At 40.7% G+C, this 26,419-nt stretch overlaps 4 protein-coding genes across 7 annotated transcripts in view; 3 read left to right on the top strand and 1 right to left on the bottom strand.

Moving 5' to 3' along the window:
- The first annotated feature begins 280 nt into the window (after window positions 1-280).
- Window positions 281-5,716, top strand: ppa1b (inorganic pyrophosphatase 1b). The gene is made up of 11 exons (XM_080869598.1): window positions 281-439; window positions 1,206-1,270; window positions 1,643-1,696; window positions 3,876-3,995; window positions 4,085-4,171; window positions 4,292-4,418; window positions 4,499-4,626; window positions 4,836-4,921; window positions 5,037-5,112; window positions 5,224-5,263; window positions 5,342-5,716. The coding sequence occupies exons 1-11, from the start codon at window positions 379-381 to the stop codon at window positions 5,371-5,373; spliced, it is 876 nt and encodes a 291-aa protein (XP_080725724.1). The 5' UTR covers window positions 281-378; the 3' UTR covers window positions 5,374-5,716.
- A 3,593-nt stretch (window positions 5,717-9,309) lies between these two features.
- Window positions 9,310-14,455, top strand: sar1ab (secretion associated, Ras related GTPase 1Ab). Of its 2 annotated transcripts, XM_080869415.1 has the most exons (7): window positions 9,310-9,392; window positions 10,310-10,380; window positions 11,363-11,482; window positions 11,567-11,632; window positions 11,746-11,849; window positions 11,951-12,082; window positions 13,337-14,455. In XM_080869415.1, the coding sequence occupies exons 2-7, from the start codon at window positions 10,323-10,325 to the stop codon at window positions 13,451-13,453; spliced, it is 597 nt and encodes a 198-aa protein (XP_080725541.1). In that variant the 5' UTR covers window positions 9,310-9,392; window positions 10,310-10,322; the 3' UTR covers window positions 13,454-14,455. The 2 variants fall into 2 exon arrangements, with proteins under 2 accessions (XP_080725541.1, XP_080725542.1); XM_080869416.1 differs by lacking the exon at window positions 9,310-9,392 and having other exon boundaries at window positions 9,413-10,380.
- Window positions 14,456-15,559: 1,104 nt separating this feature from the next.
- Window positions 15,560-20,331, top strand: tysnd1 (trypsin like peroxisomal matrix peptidase 1). Of its 3 annotated transcripts, none has more exons than XM_080869112.1 (5): window positions 15,571-15,663; window positions 15,759-16,831; window positions 17,353-17,483; window positions 17,606-17,791; window positions 17,967-20,330. In XM_080869112.1, the coding sequence occupies exons 2-5, from the start codon at window positions 15,762-15,764 to the stop codon at window positions 18,167-18,169; spliced, it is 1,590 nt and encodes a 529-aa protein (XP_080725238.1). In that variant the 5' UTR covers window positions 15,571-15,663; window positions 15,759-15,761; the 3' UTR covers window positions 18,170-20,330. The 3 variants fall into 3 exon arrangements, with proteins under 3 accessions (XP_080725237.1, XP_080725238.1, XP_080725239.1); XM_080869113.1 differs by having other exon boundaries at window positions 15,574-15,680; window positions 17,967-20,331; XM_080869111.1 differs by having other exon boundaries at window positions 15,560-16,831; window positions 17,967-20,329.
- Window positions 20,332-23,614: 3,283 nt separating this feature from the next.
- Window positions 23,615-26,419, bottom strand: part of spock2 (SPARC (osteonectin), cwcv and kazal like domains proteoglycan 2) — a 39,075-nt gene continuing 36,270 nt past the window's right edge. Inside the window, exons 8-10 of the mRNA XM_080869317.1 lie at window positions 26,027-26,089; window positions 25,201-25,332; window positions 23,615-24,621 (exon numbers count right to left, since the gene is read on the bottom strand). Coding sequence (XP_080725443.1) covers window positions 24,482-24,621; window positions 25,201-25,332; window positions 26,027-26,089 — 335 coding nt within the window. The 3' untranslated portion in view covers window positions 23,615-24,481. The remainder of the gene's footprint in view (window positions 24,622-25,200; window positions 25,333-26,026; window positions 26,090-26,419) is intronic.

Below are 26,419 nucleotides of genomic sequence, written 5' to 3'. Positions count from 1 at the left end.
TCTTTATTTTTTGCACAATTTGGATATATTATGTCAATTTGTGAATCATATTGTCTTATATATGTTTTTTCCTCTTAGTTTTTGTATAAACTCTCAACCTATAGTAAACATGTATCGTGGATAATGGATAATATTGTTAGCACTGATGTTCACAAATAAAGTTCTAGCTTGGTGGTTATTACTAGTAATGAAGTGCAATGGGAGAATTATTTTTTCTGTTGAAGCTAATATTTCCAATCGCCTATAAAGGCATCATTGGCTAAGTACGCATGCGCGGTGCCCTCGGTGACTGACAACGCAGCGCGAGAGCTCTGCGCAGACTCTTCCGACGCCATCCTTCACTCAAATCCAGCGTGAAACAGAAAGCCAAACGAAAACATGAGCTTCTCGGTAGAAGAGAGGGGAAACCCGAACTCCCTGAGCTACCGCTTGTTTTTCAGTAAGTAGGAAATAAGCACAAGTAATAACGTTTCGTCTTTATTCTCTACTTTTAGGACTTTCTTCAAATGCCACCGGCTAGTCGCAACCTCCCACGTGTCACTTATTCATTTGTTTTGCATGTTCCCTTCAGTCATATCAGTGAAGTGTGTGTATTTACATATATCCTTGCAGAAGGAATTAATAGAATGTTTTAAAACCGATAGTAAATCTCCTCTCGAGTCCAATAACCTGGCCTAACCGGTCCTTTAGGTTTTGCCCTGTGAAATAATGATGGATCTGGCATGAAGTGGCTATACCTGATCGGCGACCTACCTGTTTGTACATGGGAGAAGGAAGTTGCTTTTGGCTAACTTTCGCACGATGCTAAATTACCTGCAGGCATCATAAATCCTTGGAGATGGTGGGACTACGCCCTCATTGATTTATTACAACCCCCGCTCTTATTTATTGTGGGTCAAAGTGTATTTAGTAATTTCAGCAAGGGCTTTGACTGTCATCACATCATAATCTAGTGTTGTTGTTGTCTCACAGTTTACAGTTTTTATGGCTAGATTACTGCAGGTTTTTCATTAAAGCACGTTCATACCAGCTGCAGTAAAGAAGTAAGGACAAAATAAGCTCCGGTTAAGTATGCACGGCAGAGTCCAGCCTTTGCAAGCAGGGGCCTCCGAGCACGATATGAATGACTTCATTCAGCTGAATGCTGTCATTGAGCAGTTTGTATTTGCCTGCCGTATTCATACAATGTTTAATCTTTGTTGCAGAAAATGCTGAAGGGAAGTACATCTCACCATTTCATGACATACCTATGTATGCTGACGAAGGCCAGGTAAGCCACCTTTACCCTGTTGCGTATGTAAATATGCGTGCATTTATAAGATCAGCCCTCAAGATAAATTTCCCCTGCAGCACAGGCAGTGATGTTCAGCTGCTTTTTTTTTTTCTGTAGTAGTGAGCCAATAATCGATTTGCAAGGCAGTGGCCTTTACTCCATGTTCTCAGTGCTGTGTCAATACCTTTTGTGATTACTGTAGATTATTTATCTTATCTGCCAGCAGCAGTTAATTGAAGCAATACCTGAGCATGAGCTTGAATGGATGATAAAAAGTTTAGAATTGTCTCGCTTAAGTATGAATGAAAAAAAACAAACTTAAAATAACTTAAAGACAGTTCAATAGATTTCTTTCTCTCTGTTTTTCAGAACATCTTTCACATGGTTGTTGAAGTGCCAAGATGGACAAATGCAAAAATGGAGGTAAGACTGGTGCTGTGCAAAATGCATTCTTTCTGAAGGTGCAGTTGATTGACGCAAGAAGGAAAACAAACAAAAATATATATACTTTTGAGGTGTTTTCACTTACTGAGTGCAGCCCTGACATCGGTGTGTGTGAGAATGCAGATAAGATATTACGTGCTTTTTAATCTAGTACTAAGTCTGTGCAATACCTGTTGGAACCAATAGGAGAATAGTGCAGGTAATAGTCCAGCCGATATAATTTTTCCATTAGTAGACTCCTGTTCTTTGTGAGAAGGGGCAACTTCAGTTCTCCCTTGACAAGGACAGTGGGAGAAATGTTTTGTCACTCAAGTCTCGAGACTGAAGATTGCTCCATAGCGATATTTAGGGCTCATTACCAGTTATCACAATCATTTGATTGCAGTTCTTGTTACCAATGGTGGCACTATCAGTTATGAGGTTTAGGTGGTGATTACTTTTTCTCACAGGGCCATGTAGGTTTGGATAGCTTTGTTCCCTTAATAGATGAAATCATTCAAAAACTGCATTTTGTAATTACTCAGCTTATCATTGTCTAATAATCACATTTATTTGATGATCTGAAAAATGGAGATGTGACAAATATGCAAAAGGAGAAAAGAAATCAGGAAAGAGGTTTTTTCACTGCATCACTTGTAGTTTACTTGTTAATTTCCTGTGCTAGTCATTTCAATACAGTAACTAGAAAAATTTGCATTTCCTGCGAAAATGCTATGTGGATGCCTTAATGCTGGAGATGTCTGCTGAAAAAGTTGAAGGAAAAAAACAACATTGCCCTGAGCAGGATTCGAACCTGGCCCTTCTGGTCTCAAGGCAGCTACTCATCTCACTGAGCCAAACTCATTCTCACAAAGAAGAGGTGGAGAGACTGACAATTCTGCTGAAATGAGCAGAAGCTGCTGAGAATTGTGCTGATAAGAGGTGAAAAGGCTAAAAATTTTGCAGAAAAGAGGTGAATCAGTAGAATTTCTGCTGAAAAGAGGTAAAGAAGCAAAAAGATGCGCTGAAAAGAGATGAATCAGCAGAAGTTCTGCTGAAAAGAGGTTTTTGCTGAAAACAGCTGAAAAAGCTGAAATTTGTGTTGAAAAGAGTTAAATAAGTTGAATTGGTAACTGAAAGAAATGTTGCCATAAGCGGGATTTGAACCCGGGCCTCCCAGTCTGAGAACGGATGCTCATCTCACTGAGCTAAAACACAGGTCAACCCGGCAAGGAAAATCAGTGAGGCCACTGATAATATGGCAGAAATGGGCAAAAAAAAATTCAATATCTCAAAAAGTATAGAAGTTATGAGCACCAAAAGTCATAGCTGGAAAGAGCAGAATTCTTTAAGATTTGAACGGTGAAAATGGCACAAAAACTGCGGGAGTAGTTAAGCGCCGAAAAACGTACGGAAGCAACTTGAAGATGAAGAAAAGATAAAGAATAAAGAGAAACAGGAACTCAATGAGCTGCTTCATAATATGAGACTGCAACAGTATCTGTGATGTAGTCTGTGACAGTGCTGTAAATGTTTGTGTGCTCACTCCACTGTGACAGTGTGAAGTCATTGTTGCTGCACTGTTATATTTTTCCACTTGCCAAATGTTTGAGTGTTACGATCGCTGTAATTTCTGCCGTTAAAACGTTTTTCCCTTGGGCTAGAGATGTGAGCGCATCTCTAATGAGCTCCACCGCGGACATTATCTGTGCACCAGTTAATCTGTAGCATTTCATTAACTTGCTGTCATTCAGCATTTACAGAATATTTCCCCTACATCTTTATTTGCCAGCTGCTTTCTTCTGTTCCCTGCAGAAGAATCTCCTAAGCCTCTTGAAAGTCGCCCTCATTACTCCAGATTTTCACCACAGGAACTCTGGTTGCAAACATCTTTACCAGAATCTTGTCTTAGGGAAAATTTAATCTTAAATGCTGAGTGTTGTCATCATTAGTTACTTTTTGCACTGTGATGAACTCTCTGAATTCTGCATCAGATCTTGGAAGATTTGGTTTGAGCTTATTCCACAGTGTATTTACTGTGGCTAATGCATTGTTTCCCAATTTTGATAGTTGTATGAAGAATTATTGTTTCTAGCTGTGCATGTAACATTAAGTTACAAGTGCATGCCATTTACCAGGAATGAACTTAATATTAACTGCATTAAAAAATTTCTTTCAGATTGCTACAAAAGACCTCTTGAATCCAATAAAGCAGGACGTTAAGAAGGGCAAGCTGCGCTATGTTGCCAATGTTTTCCCACATAAAGGCTACATATGGAACTACGGAGCCATTCCTCAGGTCAGTATTTTGTTCAAAAGAGCTGAAGTATCCACATTAGTAGATTGCTTGAACAGTGAGTGATTTAACTTCCTGCTTTCATGTCTTAGACGTGGGAAGATCCGGCACATAAAGATGGAGACACTGGCTGCTGCGGTGACAATGATCCCATAGATGTCTGTGAGATCGGCAGTAAGGTGCAGTGCACGCTGATGATTTTGTGATTGTGTTTCATTTCATAAATGAATAATACTGCCAATTATGTGATTTCTTCTTTGTTACTGAAAATTAACCACGAACTGGAATGTCCTGTGTAGGTGTGCTCCCGTGGTGAAGTAATCAAAGTGAAAGTCCTTGGCATCCTGGCCATGATCGACGAGGGTGAAACAGATTGGAAAGTGATTGCAATCAATGTTGATGACCCCGAGGCCAGCGAGTTTAACAGTAAGTGCCTCAGATTTCTCAGTTTTCGTTTTTCTGCATTAGCGTCATGAACTTATGACGACGATGTTGTCCATCATTAGACATCGGTGATGTCCGGCGCCTGAAACCTGGCTACCTGGAGGCCACAGTCGAATGGTTCAGGAGGTACAAAGTACCAGATGGGAAACCAGAAAACCAGTTTGCTTTCAATGAGGAGTTCAAAGACAAGGTCTCCACCTAACATCTCATTTAGCCAACCAGTCATTTTTTAAACACTTTGTCAGCATTTCCTTCTTTGTCAAACTCAGCATTCAGTTATAAAACAGTTCAAGGAACTGTCAAATTAGTTCCTGCATGTTCAGTTATAAAAGCTTTGATTACTTTATAATTACTATTAAAAGTCCTACACTCATATGTAGTTGCTGTTTTATGTTTCAGGACTTTGCCATTGAAGTAATCAAGAGCACTCACAACTTTTGGAAAGCCCTCATTTCCCAAAAGGCTAGCGCTGGTGAACTGAACTGGTAAACTCTGACTTTTATCAGCTGCTTTTAGAAGAAATGCAAACTTGCAGCCAATAATTTCTTGAATATAAGTAGTCATACTTACTATAAATCTCTATATTATCAAACAAAACAGCAAAAACACATGTGTCTCAGCTGGCGACAGCCCTTTCTGCTGCTCTGCAGATGAGGCTACTGCTGCTGTTGGTGAGGTAAGACTTCTATCCCTGCCAGATTTTGCAATATAACATCAGAAATTTCAAATTTGGGTCTCTTTGATGGATGTTTCTTTCTTTCTTTCTATTTTTTTTTTCTTTCTAAAGACATGCCCGTGTGGAAAAGAAGACCCTGTCCCCTCGTCAGGTAACATTTCATATAATTGTTATGATTCTGAGGTTGAGTGTTCAGATGTGAGATTTACACGGTTGTTTTCATTCGCAGTTGATAAATGGTTCTACTATGAGAGGAAGTAAAAGAGGACCTTCTTCAAGTGGACCAGGAGGAAAGTTCATCTCTCACAGGAATATTTGAAGACCTACTTGGATTAGGAACCAATGGGATGATGGGTGGTGGGGTCTGGGTTTACCCATCTCCTTGTAGATGGAGAAGAATAGCGATACTATTGATTAATAGTAATGATACTGTAGAGAAAGAGAGCACTTATGTCATGACCAATGATTTTTCACTTATTTAAAAAAAAAAAAAAGTAATCTCTTTGCAGATGTGCTGTAATGAACAAAGTGCAGGCACTGTGCCTAGTAGATGCGCGTGTCCTGTCTGAGACCGAACTGCTTTAATAAAGCTTCTGAACGTGAACGTGTGAGTTTGAGTGGAGTCATTAGTATTTAGTTTAGACCAGTGGTTCTCAAACTGTAGGGTGTTATAGTCACCTGATGATCATGGAAAGATGGAGCTGACACAATCAGTTTTTTAAAATTTTCATTTATTTATTTTTTAAGAGTACTGCTTTTCTTTTTTCTTTTTAAAAAAAAAAAAAAAAATTGGGATCTGGCTTCTGAAGCGATGTAACAGAAAAGATTGAGAACGACTGGTTTAGAACATGGGCTTTATTGTTATTTATGTTTATATGCAATAACTGGGCATGCCACCACATCACATAGGTGCTCTATTGGATTGAAATCGGTTGATGGTGGAGTTAACTCGTTAACTCATTTTCGTGTTTAAGATTATTTGAACTTCGTGATGTGGTGGGTTATCCCGTTGGAAGCATCAGAAGATGGCAGCTTCCAACAGGGTACACCGTGGTCATTAAAGGATGGATGTGGTCAGCTACAATATTCAGGTAGGCTGTGGTGTTTAAATGATGCTCAATTGGCATGAAATAGCTGCACCCTTTTTTTTTTTTTTTTTTTTTTTTTTTTTTTTTACATCACAGCCAAAAGCCTGATGCTTTGACACCAGGGAGAACAGATCCATGCTTTCATATTTATGCCAAATTGTAACCCTAAAATCCAAATGTTGCAGCAGAAATTGAGGCAGAAAGCAAAGTAAAAGCCCAAACAAAAGTCTTCGGCCCCCTTGAACTTTCCACATTTTGTCACATTGCAGCCGCAAACATGAATCAATTTTGTTGGAATTCCACGTGAAAGACCAATACAAAGTGCTGTGCACGTGAGAAGTGGAACAAAAATCATACATGATTCAAAACATTTTTTACAAATAAATAACTGCAAAGTGGAGTGTGCGTAATTATTCAGCCCCCTTTGGTCTCAGTGCAGTCAGTTGCCCATAGACATTGTCTGATGAGTGCTAATGACTAAGTAGAGTGCACCTATGTGTAATCTAATGTTAGTACAAATACAGCTGCTCTGTGACGGCCTCAGGTTGTCTAAGAGAATACTGGGAGCAGCAACACCATGAAGTCCAAAGAACACACCAGACAGGTCAGAGATAAAGTTATTGAGAAATTTAAAGCAGGCTTAGGCTACAAAAAGATTTCCTGAGCCTTAAACATCCCACGGAGCACTGTTCAAGCGATCAGTCAGAAATGGAAGGAGTATGGCACAACTGTAAACCTACCAAGACAAGGCCGTCCACCTAAACTCACAGGCCAAACAAGGAGAGCGCTGATCAGAAATGCAGCCAAGAGGCCCATGGTGACTCTGGACGAGCTGCAGAGATCTACAGCTCAGGTGGGGGAAGAAAGAAGAAGCAAGAAGAAAGCCATTGTTAACAGAAAACCATAAGAAGTGCCGTTTGCAGTTTGCCACAAGTCATGTGGGGGACACAGCAAATGTGGAAGAAGCTGCTCTGGTCAGATGAGACCAAAATGCAAAACGCTATGTGTGGCGGAAAACTAACACTGCACATTACATTGAAAAACACCATCCCCACTGTCAAATATGGTGGTGGCAGCATCATGCTCTGGGGGTGCTTCTCTTCAGCAGGGACAAGGAAGCTGGTCAGAGTTGATGGGAAGATGGATGTAGCCAAATACAGGGCAATCTTGGAAGAAAACCTCTTGGAGTGTGCAAAAGACTTGAGACTGGGGCGGAGGTTCACCTTCCAGCAGGACAATGACCCTAAACACAAAGCCAGAGCAACAATGGAACGGTTTAAAACAAAACACATCCATGTGTTAGACTGGCCCAGTCAAAGTCCAGATCTAAATCCAATCGAGAATCTGTGGCAAGGTCTGAAAACTGCTGTTCACAAGCACTGTCCATCTAATCTAACTGAGCTGGAGCTGTTTTGCAAAGAAGAATGGGCAAGAATTTCAGTCTCTACACAGCAAAATCTCCAGTGTTAAATTAACACTAGAGAGTGTCTATATGGGTCCACTCCTCTGAGTGTTAAATACAACACTGTTGAGTGTTAAATTAACACTTTTGACAGTGTTATATGTTTAAAAGTAACCTAGTCAGTTTTGAAGATTAACAAAGACTAACACTGAGCAGTGCTGATTTTCTAACACTGGAAAATAACTCAAAACGTTAGAAATATTCCAGTGTTAGAAAATCAGCACTGCTCAGTGTTAGTCTTTGTTAATCTTCAAAACTGACTAGGTTACTTTTAAACATATAACACTGTCAAAAGTGTTAATTTAACACTCAACAGTGTTGTATTTAACACTCAGAGGAGTGGACCCATATAGACACTCTCTAGTGTTAATTTAACACTGGATGTGCAAAGCTGGTAGAGACATACCCTAAAAGACTGGCAGTTGTAATTGCAGCAAAAGGTGGTTGTACAAAGTATTTACTCAGGGGGCTGAATAATTACGCACACCATACTTTTCAGTTATTTATTTGTGAAAAATGTTTGGAATCACGTATAATTTTGGTTCCACTTCTCACGTGTACACCACTTTGTATTGGTCTTCCACGTGGAATTCCAATACAATTGATTCATATTTGTGGCTGTAATGTGACAAAATGTGGAAAAGTCCAATTGGGCCGAATACTTTTGCAAGCCCCTGTACATGTACCGAACAAAATACCCAGTGAGTTAAAAAAAAAACAAAAAAAACAAAACTAAGTTGAATCAATATATTAGTTTTAAGGGAAATGACGTTTGCTGATACTTTGGAACTGGACTTATTTTGATTACTTTAATTTCTTTCATTTAAAAAAAATATTAGTGAGTTTAAAAAGTGTTATTTGGCAAGAAAAAGTTTGAGAACTAGTTCAGAACAGACTAAACTCTCATGGTTGTAATGCTGCCACCTAGTGATCACAGCCCTCATCGCCTTCACTTTTTGCTTTAACTACTATATATTCTCTGAGAACCGAGGAAAAATGAATCTTCCCATTGAACTTTTTTGTAATTTTCCTTCCTCTTTAGCGTTAAAAGAGGCCACTCAAACACATGAGATATTAATGGAAAGCCCTCTATTTAGTACATCGGGACTTAGTAGGGTAGCTCAAATAAGTAAAAAGATATTGATCAAAAACAAATGTCCATTACAGAGGACATAAAATAATAAGCTGGTTCTATATATTAAATTTAGATCCCGAGGCCCAGTTTTTGTAGCCCAAAGTTATACTAAGAGGCGATTGTGTCTCCTTTATTTTTCTGTTCCTAGTATGAAAACTGTATAATGTCTGGGTAATTTAATTTTTTTTAAATAGAAATAATTATTAAAATGTAATTACGTTGATACTATGTATGTCGGAAAGTTACACCGAAAATGTAGAAAGATAGTGGCATGACCAGTATCCCCCCCCCCCCCCCCCCCAAACTAAAAGTAAACTACAGTCAGTAGTGTTAAAAAGCAAATTAAGTTCTAAGTTCTTAAAACACATTTTAAATTAATGTTTTCAGGACCGTTTGAAGTGTACTTTAAATTTTTTTTTTTTAATTGTTATTAAAAAACTAACAAACAAAAAACCCAGCATGCGCACTTCTTACCTTGGTGTGTTGGTAGCCATCCCGGTGACGTACTTCCGGTTAACTGTCAAAGTTGGAGGCTTTGAGAAGGAAAAAAAACCCAACAACGGACGAGTTCAGTTCACTAACACTGCTGACCAAGGTAACGCTGCAAATGATGTATTAAGTTGGCTTTGTTGGGGTTTAAACTTTTCCATTCAAGACTGCTTGTTGAAACCATTTGCCGACATCATAAAGTTCGAGGACTGGACACTGTGGATCCCTCCGCGCGCTCGTGTTTATTAAATTTACCGTTGTTTATTAAAGCTGACGTCGGTACCGCGGAGCTGCACGTGATAAGCTAGACAGTAGTAGTGATTTCACTAGAACGAGCGTTTATAAAGAGTAGTGAGCTAGTGGTGATTTCTGCTTTTAGCCGTGTTTACTTGTTTTGGAGTGCTGATTTGGTCATTTCATCACTAAAACGGCAAACCAAAGTTTGTGAACAGTGCCTACAGTGCCACAGCTGTAAATCCACAGATGAAGCAGTTAAGTGCCACGCTGACATTTAAGTGACCCTGTGAAAACATTGTATAATAAAGGCATTAACAATTGGGTAATTTCTCAGAGCCCACAGGCCTCACTATTCACTTTAAGTTCACCCAGTGACAGGTGTTTGTGTGTCATTGAGCGAAGGCAGGGGGAGACTACCAAGATCAAGTGTCGTTGTCGCAACCCTCACAAAAATAGTCAGGGGACGATCACTGTGAGCGAGCGAGACAGCTCCCAGATCAAACCAGCGTCTGAAAAATCACTGAAGGCTGTTTGTTGCCTTGCTTAGCTCCTTTCCTTTCAAGCTTTAAAACTTGTGTGATTACACGGAGCTTACACATACCAGCAGAGTAATCCACGCAGGGTCAAGAATAATGATTAACAATGCGCTTTAGTGCTAGATGACAGCTTTTTGCAGTAGTTTAAAAAAAGGGTTCTTTTTTTTCATTTACAGACTTTATGACTGGTATCTTATGTACATCACTGTCCTTCATGTGTCATAATTAACTTCAGCTTTCTGTCTTTCAGGAAGCCATCAGAAATGTCTTTTCTATTTGATTGGATCTACAGGGGCTTCAGCAGTGTCTTGCAACTATTAGGTGTTGAAATAAATTTCCACATTTTCATCCATTATCATCCAATATTTGCCATTTATCTGAGGCTGAATTGTGGGTGTGGTAGGCTAAGTAGAGACCTCCCTCTCTCTTGCCTTTTCCGCCTGCTTTTCCAGAAAGGACTCTAAGGTGGCCTGAAGCCAGACAAGAAATGTAATCTCTTTAGCGTAACCTGGGTCTGCCCCTGGGTTTCCTGATAGAACATACCCTGAACACCTCACCTAGGACGCACCTGGGAGACATTCAGGTCAAATTTCTGAACCACCCCAAATGTCCTTTTTCAATATGGCGGTGTAGCAGCTCTACTCTGAGACACCTTTCGGAGGAAGCCAATTTCTGCCGAGTCTCGAGCTGAGTGTCGTCCCAGCTGCTTCACACTCATCTGCAAACCGCTTCAGAGTAAGGTGGAGGTCATGGCTCTATGTTCAGATGAGATCCTGAGACCACCAAACCCTCCACCCCTTGGCTAGATATCCCATAAAAATAAGTCCATAAAAATCATTAACATACCTGATAAGAAAGGGCAGCCCTAGTGGAGTCCAGTATCTGCATATAGCTGGCAATGGAAACCATCATACGAAGACCCTGTAACAACAAGGACCCAGTCCTCCTGTGCCCCCACCACAGGAAACCCAGAGAGAAGCAGCTAAATACCAAGTCTCAAGTCTCCAAGTCCAGTCTAAAGTCTATGTAAACTAGTTTGGTCCCACGCACGCACCCTCAAATATCCTTGAGAGGATATAAAGCACCGATATTGTTGTTTTACAAAATGGTAACTTGGAGGTAGTAACTAGACAGTTTGAAGTAAATTCGAGCCTGAATACTAACAAATATCCAGATTTTCACTTTGTTTTTGGCGTTCGCTCTATTTCTATAAAACATTTACCAGCCAGTTCTATTCTGGCTCCCAGTTCTCCTGCCCAAGACTTCTTTTAAACCCATCAATTTGACTTCTTTCTGCTATCAGGGTTGTACAAGAAGACTGGGAAGATGGTTTTTCTTGGACTAGACAATGCTGGAAAAACAACGCTCCTGCAGATGCTCAGGGATGACAGGCTGGGACAGCACATGCCGACGCTATACCCAAGTAGATTTTTACTTGTCACATCAGGAATTAGCCATGTGTGTCTTGCTTCACTGCTTATCCTAAAATCAAACCTCTCTTCCCCAGCATCCGAGGAGCTGACAATAGCTGGAATGACTTTTACGACATTTGACCTTGGAGGTCATACGCAAGGTGGGAGTAAAAAAAAAAAGTGATTCTCAATCTTATTTTTGAGCTTTTTAAAATATTATTGATGTATTTGTTGAGGTGTTGCATAAAAATACTGAAAATGTGTGTCTTTACAGCACGAAGGATCTGGAAGAACTACTTCCCAGCCATAAACGGTATCGTGTACATGGTGGATTGTGCTGACCATATGCGACTAGCAGAAGCAAAAGTTGAACTGGATGTGAGTTATTTGTACTGATGTCAACACAGACAGCTGCCCATAGCTGCCACTGATAGGAATGATCTGTATGATATGTCTGATATGACACTTCTTTTGTGTAGGCCATGTTAACAGATGAAACCATTGCAAACATCCCCATTCTAATCCTGGGCAATAAGATAGACCGTCCAGAGGCCATCAGTGAGGATGCACTCAGGGCAGTACTTGGTCTTCAGGGGCATACAACTGGAAAGGTTTGTACAAGAAATGTGGGATTAAATGATGATGTGACGTCTGGCAAGAGCATTAGAGTCATATGGTGTTGATATTTTCTAAACCATAAACTGTATTTAAAAGGTTAACGTAGCCTCTGGAAAAGTGAAACCTGTTCAAAGTACTTCAAATCTGCATTCTTTTTAATGGCCAGCAGGAGGCGACACCTCTGGTGGGGAAAAAGCAGTCAGATTGTATAGACATATATTAGAAAGTGCTGCTCACTTGATCTTTGACCTCACTAAATACTTTCCTGGTGTCTTTACAGTCTGTGTTCTCATTTCATAACTTACTGAATAGAACATGATGTTCTTTTGTAAAGTATGGTCCCTTTTGGAATAGAATAAAATACAAGATAAAGCTGGCTACGCTCTAGTAGCAGCTTAGTGTTTCGCAGTCAAATCTAACTTTTGCTTGTTACATCCAGTTTAAAAAAAATAAAATAATAATCAAGATGTGGCAGCCAGAATGTCTAACTGAAGGCTTCAAAACAGCACTTAAAAGAAAATAAAAGGCGATGTCACAATGCCTATATCAATTTCTTACTGTTTGTACATGTTACTGTGTTGGAAAGACTAAAACAATCATAGCAACAGTACTTAGAGACAGTCTTCTTACTAGGCTTTTAAGACTTCAATAAATAGGACCGAGCTATTTGACATGGTGTGTTATCCTGCTGGAAGCTGCCGTCAGAAGCTGGGTATACTGTGGTCACAGTGGCTACCCACTTACTTTTCAGGAGCCAGATCGCAGATGGGTGGACTCAGCAGTCAGCCAGCCAACAATATAAAATCTGGTGATGACCTGCTGAGTCTCAGTGTATGCATTGAGTGGTGATCACATTATAAATATATAGATATTTGGATTACTGAGCAGTTCAGGGATACCTAACAAATTGGCTGGTTAGTGTATGTGCATTCTTTTTAGTTGTCTGTGCAACAAGCCCAAATCGACCCTAAGAAGAAAAGACTTAAGGAAACCGCTGCCCCACAACGATATTTTACTGCAGTTAAATTTTTTGTATAAATCTGAGACATCATTTCTGGTTCAAGACCTAAGCGTCGGTTTATTGATCCATGCTGACGAGTCAGGGAAAACCTTTTCTAATAGAGCTTAAAGCACGGTTAAAGTTTAAGATGTGCGTTGTATTTGTTCAGTGTTCATGGGCAAGGTTGCTGGATGGAGTTGTAGATTTAAAGCTGTTCTTTTTGATGTGTATTTTTGTTTCTTTTCAGGGCAAAGTGCCGCTGAAGGAGCTGAATTTGAGGCCAATGGAGGTGTTCATGTGCAGTGTGCTGAAGCGACAGGGATATGGAGACGGTTTTCGCTGGCTTGCCCAGTATATCGATTGATTGACATTTTTATAATAGCCTTAACCAGATTTGTTCCACACAAAACTACCTGCAGTAGAGAGATTTTATTAAATATGCTAGTACAAAATATGTTTTGTATTTAAAAGCCCAGCATTATTCATCTGTTTGAAGAATTCTGTATTTTATCTCAGTCGTACCGCAGCAAGTCAAAGATAAGTTATGAATCATTGGCCTGTATTATTCAGACTGAGTGTGGAGAAAAGCTCCATGCTGTGGTTCTTCTACCTTTACCTAAAGCCTGTAGGGAATTGTTTCTGCCGTGTAGGACATGCCATGGCTGTGAACTTGTTTCAGACCCGGGTGTATTTTTGGCTGCTGGTGTTGGCTTACAGTGAAGGTCAGTGTAGTTAACACTGTGTGCTTAGAGCAGCTCTTCTTTGATAGAGGATGAAACATTTTTGTTGGCACGTATGCACATTATTTATTCTGTTTTATTTTTTTTCTTTCAATTGATCATTTTCAAAAACAACTTTTTTTTTCTTCCTAGAAAGTGCTGCAAAAATGTGTTGCTGTAATTGTTAAACTCAACTTGCAAGCCTACCTCGGAGGATGCTGACAGTTCTTGTGATAGTATGTTTATTTTAAGGTTTACATTTAGGTTTACAAACACGGCCACTAACATTGTTACCACAAGTGCACTGACTGACTTTTTGCCTATACTAGATATTTACGCCAGCCAAACACACCGATAGGTGACTGCACTGAAAAGACTTGAGTACTTTGTGATTGGTTGCTGCTAACAGTACGCAGTGATTTATGAGAGTACTTGGGTGGTGATTAGCAAAAAAAGCTTATACAGTATTTTTGGATAAAATTATCTTAAAACATTATAAAATATTTTATAAGAGTGTATTTATATTTTGCAATAAATAACTGGCCTGTCTGTTACTTCGCATTCTTAATGCTTGATATATCTCATACAAAAAAGATGTCATGTTCTTGTTGGGTGTGTTGTGCAATATTTTAGCAAAATAAATATATTTGGTAACTCTTTAAACCTTGTTTAAGATATTTTAATTCATTTTTGGTTCATCCACCAAAGGAACATCCATCTATCTATTGATCCATTCACATTCACAACACTTATTAGTCCTCCTTGAACAGGAATGTCAAACTTATTGAGCTTTAGTGGGGTGGACCAGTGAAAGGCTCCTTTCTGTCAGTGTAAAGAACTACACACGTAATACTGTATAATTATGGAAGGTTCCTGTGGTGGAACTTCAAGGTTTCTGTTAGTTAATTGTTTTTCTATTACTTTGGTAATAAAGAGGTCTTTATTAGTGGGGACAGCTGTAAAACCTATAAAAATACAGTTAAAAATCTAAAATCCGAACCTTATGATATTGTGGAAGAATTTCTTAAATTTATGTATTATTCACATTATTTTATTGTATAATGCCTTTCTGCAACTAGATTTTAGCATGTCTCAGTGTCTCTCACACTCATACTCTGATGGTCGTCTGCCCCGTGATGATGGCTGCTCTCACCAAGCTTCATTCTGTCTGTTTTTATTAAATCCAGTTCTAGAGCATTAAGGGCTAACACAGACAGACGACCCATCACATTCACATCGGTCAACTTAGAATCACCAATGATCCTAAATGAAAACTTTTGGGCTGCAAAAGTACCTGAGGAGAAAAATGCCTCACCTTTCACCTTTGATTTCCAGGTAAAGACCCCCCCCCCCCCCCCCCCCCCCCCCCCCACACACACACACAAAACAAACAAAAACAAAACAAATCAGGTCAGTCCGATTAAAAATGTCTTTATGTCTTTTCCAAGTGTGATAGAATAGAAAGGATATTTTAAGTGACCCAAAAAGGACTGTATTGATTACACAGTAGAACACAGAGTCATAAACGGGCAAAAAAGTTTTTTATTTATTTTATATAAAACTCCATATCAAATGCAGTTGACTTCAGCCTATATGCTGATAACAGCAAAGATATTATACATAAAAACCACACATAAAACATCGTAAAACGTAAATAAACTTCTAATCGGGATATAGGAACGCCCTCTAGTTTCCTTGTTTACCATTGGCTAGAAGGTGTTTGCTTTCAGACCAATCAGGTGCAGGAACGAAGCAGAACCAGGAAGTTACGAACAGGGCGAAGAAGTTAGAAGACACTGTGGGAAATATTTTCCATAAATAGTTTAAACTTAAGGTCACAGTGACTTATCTGAAGGTTCCTTCTCACTCCTGGCATGTACACATTTTTAATGAGCTGCTTTTTCGAGTGTTTTAAACGCCGTTAAAACATTTGTTGATTTGCTTTGCTAGAGCATGGAGTTAAAGGACGTGGAGAGGCGCTGCTGTGTTGTCAAGGTGTCAGAGGCGTCTTCGGCAAAGAAACCGGTGAGCTGCAGCGGAGTTGTTGTCCACCCTCGCACAGGAATCATCATATGCACCGGACTCCCGTTTTCACGTTTTATCATCGACGGAGACCCCCTCTACTGGGACCACGACTTCTTGCCACCTCACAGCTTCAGTGCCAAACTTCAAATCTGCGTCACCTTTCCAACTGACACCAAGCAGAGCGCACGGAGAGCAACAATCATACCCACTAGAAGCAAAACAGCAGCAGGGCAGAGGGAGGCTGCAGCCGAGCTGCTGATGCTGGTGAACTGCGTGGAGTTTAAACACGCTTTCCAGGCAGTTTTCCAGGAGGCCGACCAGTGGCGTTTCCATTGTGATGAGGATGAGGAGCTGCTCAGAGATTTCCACTTCCTCAGCTGGTTTGCTGTACTCAGGGTAGGTGTGGTGCTAGACAGCAGCCAGGATTCAGGCACCATCCCCTGGCAGAGCAGTGCGCCTCTCCAGAAGGGCTGCCCTGTTGTTGCCTGCGGCTCACCTTTTGGCTCCCTCTGCTTGCATCTCTTCATCAGCACCCTCAGCAGAGGCATCATCAGTAACCTTGCTGGAGAAGATAACGCTGTCATCCTCACAGACGCCCGCTGCCTGCCAGGCACAGAAGGTGGAGGGTTGTTTGTGGTGAAAGGTGCAGGCAGCGTGCATCTCATCGGGCTGATTGTGTCTCCATTTGGCTGGAAGGCCAATGAGTGGATTGGCCTCACTCTGGTCTGCTCTGCCCAGTTGGTCTTCAGGAATCTCATCAGCTGCCTGAGTGTCCAGGATCCCCTCAGAAATGTTTGGCTTCATCCAGGAGAGTCGGACATCCAGATGTCCACCGCTGCTCACGAGTCAAAAGCTGTTAAATACCCCACTGTTTGCTTTGTGGACAGCGGGCAGTTCTGGGGTTCAGGGGTTGTTGTCGGCTCTCGACTGGTTGTGTCGTGCAGGCATGTTGTCAACAGGAAGTCTAAAGTCCGCTTGAAGTTCCACCATAGGGACAGGTGATGGCACATTTACTATCTTAAACCCCCTCCTAATTGAAGCAGAAATTAATTCAAACCTTATTAAACACTAAAATGTGTTAATCCGCTAATCTTAGTCTTCTTTTCAAACCTAACACAGTTTTGGGTAGAAAAAAAAACAAGCATAAACAAGTACTAGGAACTTGCCTGCAGATTGACCTGGTTTGGATGAGAGAAAATCAAAAATATATTCAAACTTGTGCATCAAATTCTTGATTTTTAACGCCATTAAAGATGTATTCGGTACTATTATTCCAGCCTGGAAAAAAATGAGTGCAATTTATAGGCAGTAATAAACTTCTGAATGTATGGACAGTCCTATAAGCTGACATGGACTTGCTGCATCAAAGACAAAGCTTTCTGTATGGATCTACACCATATGGGATTATGGTCTTTTCCTGTTTATTTAGCAACTTCACCACATTTTGGAAGTATGTTTTGTGATCACAGAATGTGTAAGACTAATAATCCTCACTTTTTTGGCGATTTTCTTTTCTCAGAGTCCATGATTCAGTGGGTGATGTCCTTTTTTCCACTAAAGCATCTTCACCCTATGACCTCGCTTTGGTGCAGCTCAGAGATGCTGTCCCAGAAGCTGTGGTCTCACGGATGTGTCAGAGTTTCATTCCAGGTTTGATTTCAGTCTTGTGCAGCAGAAACAGTAGAATTATTGTTATTTTCTTATAAGCAGTTCCAGAAGAGAGTTTCTGCTTCTTTACGCTTAAAAACCGTTATGGCCTTTTCTAACTTCAGGTGAATCTGTAGTTGTCGTCGGATACGGTGGGCTGGGTCGGAGCTGCGGTCCGTCCCTGACCTGCGGCGTCCTATCCAAAGCCATTAGCTGGAATTGCCAGCCTGTCATGCTCCAGACCACATGTGCAGTACAAGCGGGAACCAGCGGGGGTGCTGTGGTGCAGAGATGCTCAGGAGAGCTGCTGGGTAAGGAGGTCCTGCAGGAAGAAAGCCATGTGCACCTTTTGAACAGAGGGGGGCACATGATAACCACAGAAAACGTCTCTGTGCAGGGAAAAGTCAGCTGTGCTTATATCAGTGGTTCAGTCAGCACTGCTGTGGCTTTGAATTCACAAAAAAATGTTTCTTTGTTGTGTTGCAGGGATCGTTTCCAGCAACACGCGAGACATGGCCACTAAAGTGACTTACCCACATCTGAACTTCAGCGTCCCAGTGACTGTTTTCCAGAGATTGTTGCAGCACTTTGAGCAGACAAAGGATGTTAATGTATTCAGGGAGCTGGACAGTACAGAAAAAGAAATCAGGAGGGTGTGGAGACTACAAGGTGCTCAGAGCAAACTGTAACCGAGGACCCCTGCACTACACTGACACGTGGTACAGATGACAAATCAGAATTAATTAGATGAGACATTTGCAACTGAAGGAATAATTACTGCTTAATTGTCATCTCAGAGTCATGTGGTTAACCAGAAAATCTTTATAAGGGTACTAATGTTTACAGGTACTTTAAGTACATTTATACCTGTTTAATTGCATAATAATTACATTAAATAATTTTTTTTTCAGCTAATGATTAGTGTTTTCTTGGTGTGCTGCTGGATTCCCAAGGTTATAAAATACATTTATCCATTTATAAAATAAAATAAAAAAGATTACGTAATCTGCTGGGATAAAAAAAGTGAATCATCCAACTTTTGATCCTTATTTATGTTACAGTTACAGCATCAAAGACACATTTCTCAGAGCATGTGTTAGGATTTACACCTGCGTCTGGTGCATACAGTTTGTTTTTTTTTACCAGGCGGGGAGGAATATTCAGCATAATAGGCTGACAGGCTGCTGAAAATGATTGGTCCCTTTGGGTAGCCAGAGGACTGCTGTCGGTTTCAGGTATTCAGACATCTGTTGGCAGACGTACCCACTCACAGTGAACACATTTGAGGGTTCACCCACTGGGAAGCTACTGGTTCTTATTTCCATTATCACAGAAACGTGAAACTGAGAAATGACATTTCAGAGAATTGGTTGCTGTCAGTTTTTACAATGCTAAGACGAGCTTTCTGGGCCTGAACTCCTGAGGATGTGCATACGCTCTAACATGCTGAAAGGTTTCTATTTCACTGTTCCCAGGCTGAATAGTTCATAGTGGAGTTTTCAGCAGTGTCCCAAGGAGGCTGAGGAGAGAGTTTTCTAAAGGCATTGTGCTGTTCGAAGTGCTGATATGCAGACTTGTGTCTGTATCTCATTTCTGCTGGTTTCTCATAGCTACAAGCCACACTTCACTGCAGAATGAGGTGCAGTAGGGGTAGAAATGAGCTGAGAAGGACACTGAATCCTTAAGGAGCATTTCGCACAGAGACGCATATGCTGTTTTTTTTTTTAAATAGCATCTAATTATAGGTGCAGTGTTCGTCCATGCTGCACTGCTCATTAAAATAAGGCAAATATATAGATTTTAATTTGCTATCTGTAATCACAAATATGGCTAGCCTGTCTGTGCACCAGTAACCAACTTTGCTAGAGGAATTTTTATTTTAGAAGATGTAGTAATATTCTGAGCAGTTTACACACTAGTGGAAAAACTCAAAGGAGCACTTTTAATTAAGAGTATAGCATCAAGTCAGTTAAACTTCTGGGCTCTTGATCTGGTCAGTTAAGTAGCAGTTGGGTGCTTGGGTGGTAATGAAATTAACAACAACAACAGGTGCAGAAGAGAAGCAACGTTGAGACAATCTTTCTCACTAGTTTTGCATTTAGCCAGGGTCAGAGCCTCTAATAGCATGAGGTGATACCTGGATTCTACAGACATTACACAGGTAGTTCAAGTCTTCCAGGATACCAGGTTTGCTGCGTCTCCCAGCACAGTCTCTCGAGCATGGAGGAGATTCCAGGAGACGGGCAGAGAGCCTGTCAAGGCCCTGTTGAAGGGCCTGAACCCATTAGCAGGACTGGTGTTTGCTTCTTTGTAGAAGAAGGATGAACACTACCAGAGCTACAAAATGAGTTCCGGCAGGTCACTGGTGTGAATGTCTCTGACCAAACAATCAGAAACAGACTGAGGGTGGCCTGAGGGCCTGACATCATTTAGCGGATCCCTGCGCTCACTTCCCAGCACCATTAAGCCCGATTGACATTTGACATAGAATACCAAAATTGGCAGGTCCACCACTGGCACCCTGTGCTTTTCTTAGTTAAAAGCAGGTTCACCCTGAGCACATGCGACTATGTGAAAGGATCTGGAGAAGTTGTGGAGACTCAAGACTGTCCAGGACCTCAGTGATGGCCTGGCCCACATCTGGGAAGAGATTCCCCAGGACACTGTCTTCTCATTAGGAGCATGCCCCAACAATGTCAGGTATTCATACAAGCACGTGGGGGCCATAGAAACTACTGATTACCATTTTGAGTTGCTCCAATCAATTTTAATCATTTTTTCCATTTGATTTTAAGGATTTCTTTGATTTCAGCCCTGTATAGTAGGGGTGCAACGCTGCACAAAATTCACAGTCCGGTTTGATATTTTTTTGATACAAAAAAATGTTCATGCCTTTTTAATTTGTCATTTATTAAAATTATAAATATATATTTTAACTCAAAAGTACAGTTTTTAAATGTAATGTTGCTGAAACAACAAAATAATAATAAAAAAAAAATCTATCTGCTCGAGGAATCACTCATCTTTGGAAAAGAGAGTTTATTACAGAGAAATGGCTCTTTCCAAAATAAAAGCTATACTATACGCTTCTTCTGGGCTATATTCTCAGCAGCATATTAAACATATCAGGTCCCCATAAGGAGAATCCTGTGCTAACGGCTGTCTAAATGACTCGGGTAAAGTTTGTAGCATGCGTGCTTGTTGTTTTTGTCTGCTTCCACTTGTCTTTGCACTAGGATGATGTCGGCGTAAATGTGCAGTCATGTTCGTTGTGTTCCCACTAGTGCTGTCAGCGTTAATCTCGTTAAAATGACATTAACGCCACAACGCGGCAAATCTCCGTTAACGAGCTACCGCGGATTGCCCCTTGCGTGGGGCTGGACAGCGTCAACACATTAACGAGCAAACTGCGCTAACGCACTAGTTCCCACCCATGTAATTGAGCACTGCGTGGTACATCCGACATACTGTTTTACTTTTGTCCATGACAGGCTTACCTTCAGGGTCATACTTCACATGAAAACCAAAATAGTTCCAAACGCCAGATTTGAATGAGGGTGGGGGAGGTTCAATTTCGGCTAGCAGACAGCATCTTTAGAAGAAAAGTTGATAAAATCTGATGTGTTTTCAATGTGTTCCAGCAATTTTGTTTGAGTAATGTAGTATCTAACAGTTTCAACTCGATGTTATATGGGTGTTGGTGCACACATGTAGGTCAGTATTATGAAACAACAACAACAAAAAAAGTAAAACAAAAAATAAAAGCAGTTCATCCAACACAGTCTTAGGTAAATTTGTTTATCAGAGAATTCTGGCAAAATCATGAACCCATGCAAGGTGACTTTGCTGAGTAAGCTTCATCCTCTTGATGTCAGTAATGCACGTAAGCACCTTTCTGTCTGCCAGACTGACTCGCTGATATCCTGGCCAAAAATGAGATGTTCTTTTACAAACACAAACACTTATTGTAAGAGTGCTGTAGGACTTTTTTTGTAAAGGATCCCTTACATTTATCAAATTTGACTTGTTCTTTTAGTGTCTCAATCAAAATTTCCCTTTGTCCAAAACTCTGTTTTATGACTAACCGTTTGCCTAATTAATCATGCCCATCAGCTATACTTATGTTGTGCTTATTTGCCTTTTTTTTTTCACACTAACAAGGTGCACAGGAATACAATCAACTTTCTAAACCAGCATGTTATTTTTGTTATTTTATTGTATTGTTCAAAGAGCAGATTTAGAGACAAACAGCAGAAAATGACAGATTTTAGTACTGCTTTTCAATGTTCCAGGAAAAAAGGAACAAATGTCAAAGCTATGCATCAGAAAGTCGGCTTTCTTAGCTGACGTGTCATTTCAAAAATATATTTGTAGTGTTTTTTTATTTGTATTTAGTGGTCTCAGTCAATAGTTCTCCAGGCTTTCTGAAGTTCTTTCTCTGGACACTGGCTGTTTTTGTTTCCCGCCCCCATCATTGTCAATCCTCAATCCAGTCCTTGTACCTGAATATTTTCAGAAGAATGCTTTTTGTCAAGCTACTTAATGCTAACCTATGAATCATTTAAGCATAAGCAAAGACTGGTACCTTGTTAACACACTCAGTATAATGTCTTTTATTGAATCAGACGTGTTAAAGTCAGACATTCTTTTAGATGAGTGGCTCCTCAGTGTTGCACTCACTCCCCACCTCCCCTCCTCCTCTCTCTCTCTCACTCACTCACTCACTCACTCACTCACTCACACACACACACACACACACACACACACACACACACACACACACACACACACACACACACACACAGAGCCTCCAAGGGCATCTCCATACAAGCTCTCAGTGAGCGGCCTGCCACTAGAATCATTACTATATTTTCTCACTTGTTACATCAATTAAACTTATACCCGATTAACTATCAGCAAACTCGCATATGAAATATGATTCCCTGTCCCGATTTCCTCTTCTTTATATTATTTGTCACTTTTTAAATATAAACTTTAAACCTGTAGGTTCGATTTTCCATTTAGAAACTGCATTTACTTGCCTCGTCTTTGTCTAATATTTAAATTGATTTGATCTGAAACATTTAAGTGTGACAAACATACATAAAATTGTACTATCATACCATTTCTCTTATTCAGAATCATGTATAATGATGGGCTGGAGACATTTCTTTTCACATTCCTGTAGACACACACAGACACTAATCTATCAAGGTTACAGCTGTCTACACACACAAAATCCAGACATTAGAACAAACATTCATCATCTTAATTAGATGTATATTTTGATTATATCATTAAGAATAAAGATGATTTACTATTAGCAAAAGCAAATACAGATAAACTCTGTCATAGCATTTTGTATCTCTGTAAACATAAAATGCTGGATCTTAAGACCTTGTCCTCTCTTTCAATCACACATTTCTTGACAGCAGCCAACAACCAAAGAAGAGCTTTGAATATCCTTCAAGAAGCCTGGTGAACTATTCCTGAAGACTACTTAAAAGAAATGACAAGACAAAAGTTTGCCCAAGAGAGTTTAGGCTGTGTTGAAGAATAAAGGTGGTCATAGTAATTATTCACTTTCAAGCTCATTAAAATTGTACAAACTCCTCTTATGCCTTATACACTCTATTTCCCTGTTCCCAGCTTCCTTGGAAATTAAAGGAATGAAGAGCGGTTCAAGACTTTTGCACAGTGCTATAGATATTTTGTATATATGTATGTCTATAGGATAGCCCAATATTTTCTTACCGGTGAATTTAAAGTCCCTCCATTCTCTGTTAATGAGTTGATATTAAAACGCTAAATAAAACAAGCTATGCGGCTGGTTTCAAGGGTTCCAGTGGTGCTAAGCTCCAAAGTTCAATCTCCTGGTAACCCACATTAACACTCCTATTGAGTTCAGGTCAATCCTAATGCATGTTATGTCATTTTGCACTTCTGGATGGATGCAAACTGCATTTCGTTGCCCTGTACCTGTGCATGTGCAATGACAATAAAGTTGAATTGTATTCTATTCTATTCTATTTTCAGCAAATAGAGAGCTAGGCTCCCCTTGTGCAGCCGGGGAACAAGATGCTTTGGCTCCAGTTTAGACATGAAAAGAAAAGAGAACACACTCAGTTGCACGGTGGCCACTGGAGCCACATAGATACGTTTATTTTATTCCATTTTTTTATTAAACACAATAACCAATCCACACTATGATACGATGTACACTTGTCAACTAAGCAGCATGTTCTGCTAGTCTTTCAAGGCATTGATTACGGGACTAATAGGTGACATTCTGCCTTCTGATACACACAATATATACAAGCTAAAGAGTGACGCATGAGAAACCTTTTCTTAAGTCATGAATGAGACAGAGCACTACTGTCACATAAGAGCTGAAGCATAAGAGATGAAAATGGCAAAGTCAAAAGGTGCTTTTCAATATTCTAATGTGGCTTTCTCTCTTTTCTTTTCTTTTTCTTTTTGCCAGATTTCTGCCTTAAAGCAAATCTGATTATCTAAATGTTGTTAATCAGCAAACATAATCGATGAAAGATGCCAATTTGGACGACTGAAGTGCACCCGATCTCGCTTTGTTTATTTTATTCTTTTTAATGCAAAGCACCTGCAGCTTCTTAAAGTCTCCATTATGCATCAGCTAAAAACTGCTCAAAGATAGTTTAAAGGACAGACAACAGAAGAGAACAAAGATTCACAAGTATGAAGGACAAAATTCATGACACCAGACCCATAATTTCTTAACTGTGATCCCCCCACCCCTCCCTTGCTCTTTATCACCCTGTAACAAGAATTACTTCCATAGCATCTGTATCTTCACCCTCCCAACCTGTGCCACTTTCCCCCCCTTTGCTTTTTTTATAATCCAGTGTTGTTCTGAGTGTGAGCGCTTGATCCCGTCCATCTCTTTGCAGGATTTGTGTGTATAAGTGTGTGTGTGTGTAAGTTTGGGACCACAGAGATGCTCCTTTAGAGATTGGTTGGCCCGTTTACCAGATATATCCCCCGTCATCCACCTCTCCCACCTCCTCTTCTTCAGCCTCCTCTGCAGTCTCCTCAGCTTCTTTCTCCTCCTCGTCTTCCCATCCAACCCCACTTCCAAAATCACCTGAATATGCCATTTCGTAATCTGCGGGAAGACGGAGAGAAATCACACGGGCATGGGAGGGGGGGGATGCAGAGAAATCGAATTATCCGCTGTGGCCATCTTGCACATTGCAATATATTCTGTTCAGCATGCCTTCCTCTCAGTTTTGATGGAGTCCTTTCTGTGCCAGTGAGAAATGCTAAAATCAATTTAAAAACACTGACTGCAATGGCAAAAAAAAAATAGGGGGGGGGGGGGGGGGGGTGTTTGACTTTGTCTGGATTTTAATAGCTATTTCTAAACCTTGCCAAGGGACCTATTCTTATCAGGCACAGGTTCAGTCCAACCAGTCCTCATTTATCTTGAAAGACTTTTCTCACAGCGACAAGCGGCGCTTTAGAATGCAAATGACTCCGGACACATGAATGTGGCACTTGGTCCCTACTGTGAGTTATGCTGCAGTGGGCCTCGGCCCTTTAACATAAAGAAAGCCTTGTGCAGAATGCATGCAGCGGGGACACGTGCAGAATTGCGCCGATCTGCACTGAACTCTCACTGCATTCAGCTTTCAAGTTCAAAAAATCTGTTTTTTATCGGTATGCAAAACCTTTCGACACTCACCGCAATCTGGCTTGCCACGAATCCTCGATCCGGCCACTTCTCCTCCGTTTTGGTTGACACACCAACACTCCCCCCTGTCACACTGCTGCTTCCTGTAGAAGCCGTCTTCGTCACAGCTAGGAATGAATCGACCTGCCATTTACACGCACACACATAAATAAATAAGAGCAGAGTAAGGTAAAGAGGCCTCGCCTTCAATCTCGCACAATTTCTCAGTGTGGCTCATCACACATGAGCCCAAGTGACAATATAATGCATGCAGCATATGTGGAGGCTAATTCTATATTCCATGAAAACAATATGTTCATGGAGGAATACCCAGAGGAAGTCAGCATGCTGCAGCCTACTGAGGTGATGTGGGGGTGGCTGGCTATCATGATGTTATAAGGGAGGACGTATAAAAAGCAGCCTGTGATCACACCTAAGTGTAGCTGTGTTTGTCAGTGAGGCAAAAATTAGCCTGGTTGTAAACTTCAGAGATGGGCGGATCTGTTGTGTTGCTTAATTGTTTTTTGATACATTTGTAAATGTAATGAAAAATAATAATTAGGGACGGCTGAACTGTCTATCCAGTTTTTCGGGGGAACATCAGCGCGTCAGGCTGGCAGACTGCCCCCTGCTCACCGCTCTGTGTCCTTGGAGAGTCTTGACTCAGAGCCCAGTCAGCAAGACAAAATCAAAATCTGCAGTGCACACATGCACACTCACACATAATCCCACACTGCTCCTCTTTACTTCTTAACATGCACGCGTAAGACAAACACAAAGATGCCCGTATCATGTTATAATCCACAGAAGGGATCAGGGACTAACCCCCTGCACCTACCAAACTTCCTCTTCCCGCCGTCTAATACTTGGATCCTCTCGAGTTCAGCAAGGCAGGGGGGTTCTTAAAAGAAGTGGAAATAAAGGCACAATTAGTCACAGAAGAGAGAAAATAACAAAAATCTTAGAGAGCTGCAACTATAATCCATGTATTTTAGGACCCTTTCTTCCCAAATAAATAACTGCACAATCCTGGGACCTAGTTTCTGCTCAGCTGCTTGGCTGACACGCTCAATCTCCGAGAGCGGTGGGAGAATCAGGCTGTCAACAAGCAGCAGAAATGTTTTTAGTGCCTTGCGGTGACCGTTTCGGCCCATAGGGGGACTGAAGGATGAGGAGGAAGACAAACACTGATGGGCCAGCGCACAACACAGACGCAGCCACACCTCGAGGG

The sequence above is a fragment of the Rhamphochromis sp. 'chilingali' genome, assembly GCF_963969265.1.
Source record: "Rhamphochromis sp. 'chilingali' genome assembly, chromosome: 20".
Lineage (NCBI taxonomy): Eukaryota > Metazoa > Chordata > Actinopteri > Cichliformes > Cichlidae > Rhamphochromis > Rhamphochromis sp. 'chilingali'.
The sequence above is the reverse complement of the archived record's forward strand: the minus strand, read 5'-3'. Positions and strand labels throughout refer to the sequence as shown.

Excerpts from the sequence above, each read along its gene's own strand:
- tysnd1 (XM_080869113.1), top strand. The coding sequence starts at position 15,762 with ATGGAGTTAAAGGACGTGGAGAGGCGCTGCTGTGTTGTCAAGGTGTCA. Across the intron at positions 17,484-17,605 it reads GTGTCAGAGTTTCATTCCAG|GTGAATCTGTAGTTGTCGTC; the intron begins GTTTGATTTCAG and ends TTCTAACTTCAG. Across the intron at positions 17,792-17,966 it reads ATGCTCAGGAGAGCTGCTGG|GGATCGTTTCCAGCAACACG; the intron begins GTAAGGAGGTCC and ends GTTGTGTTGCAG.
- sar1ab (XM_080869415.1), top strand. The coding sequence starts at position 10,323 with ATGTCTTTTCTATTTGATTGGATCTACAGGGGCTTCAGCAGTGTCTTG. Across the intron at positions 10,381-11,362 it reads CAGTGTCTTGCAACTATTAG|GGTTGTACAAGAAGACTGGG; the intron begins GTGTTGAAATAA and ends TTCTGCTATCAG. Across the intron at positions 11,483-11,566 it reads CATGCCGACGCTATACCCAA|CATCCGAGGAGCTGACAATA; the intron begins GTAGATTTTTAC and ends TCTCTTCCCCAG.
- ppa1b (XM_080869598.1), top strand. The coding sequence starts at position 379 with ATGAGCTTCTCGGTAGAAGAGAGGGGAAACCCGAACTCCCTGAGCTAC. Across the intron at positions 4,172-4,291 it reads TCTGTGAGATCGGCAGTAAG|GTGTGCTCCCGTGGTGAAGT; the intron begins GTGCAGTGCACG and ends TGTCCTGTGTAG. Across the intron at positions 5,264-5,341 it reads AGACCCTGTCCCCTCGTCAG|TTGATAAATGGTTCTACTAT; the intron begins GTAACATTTCAT and ends TTTCATTCGCAG.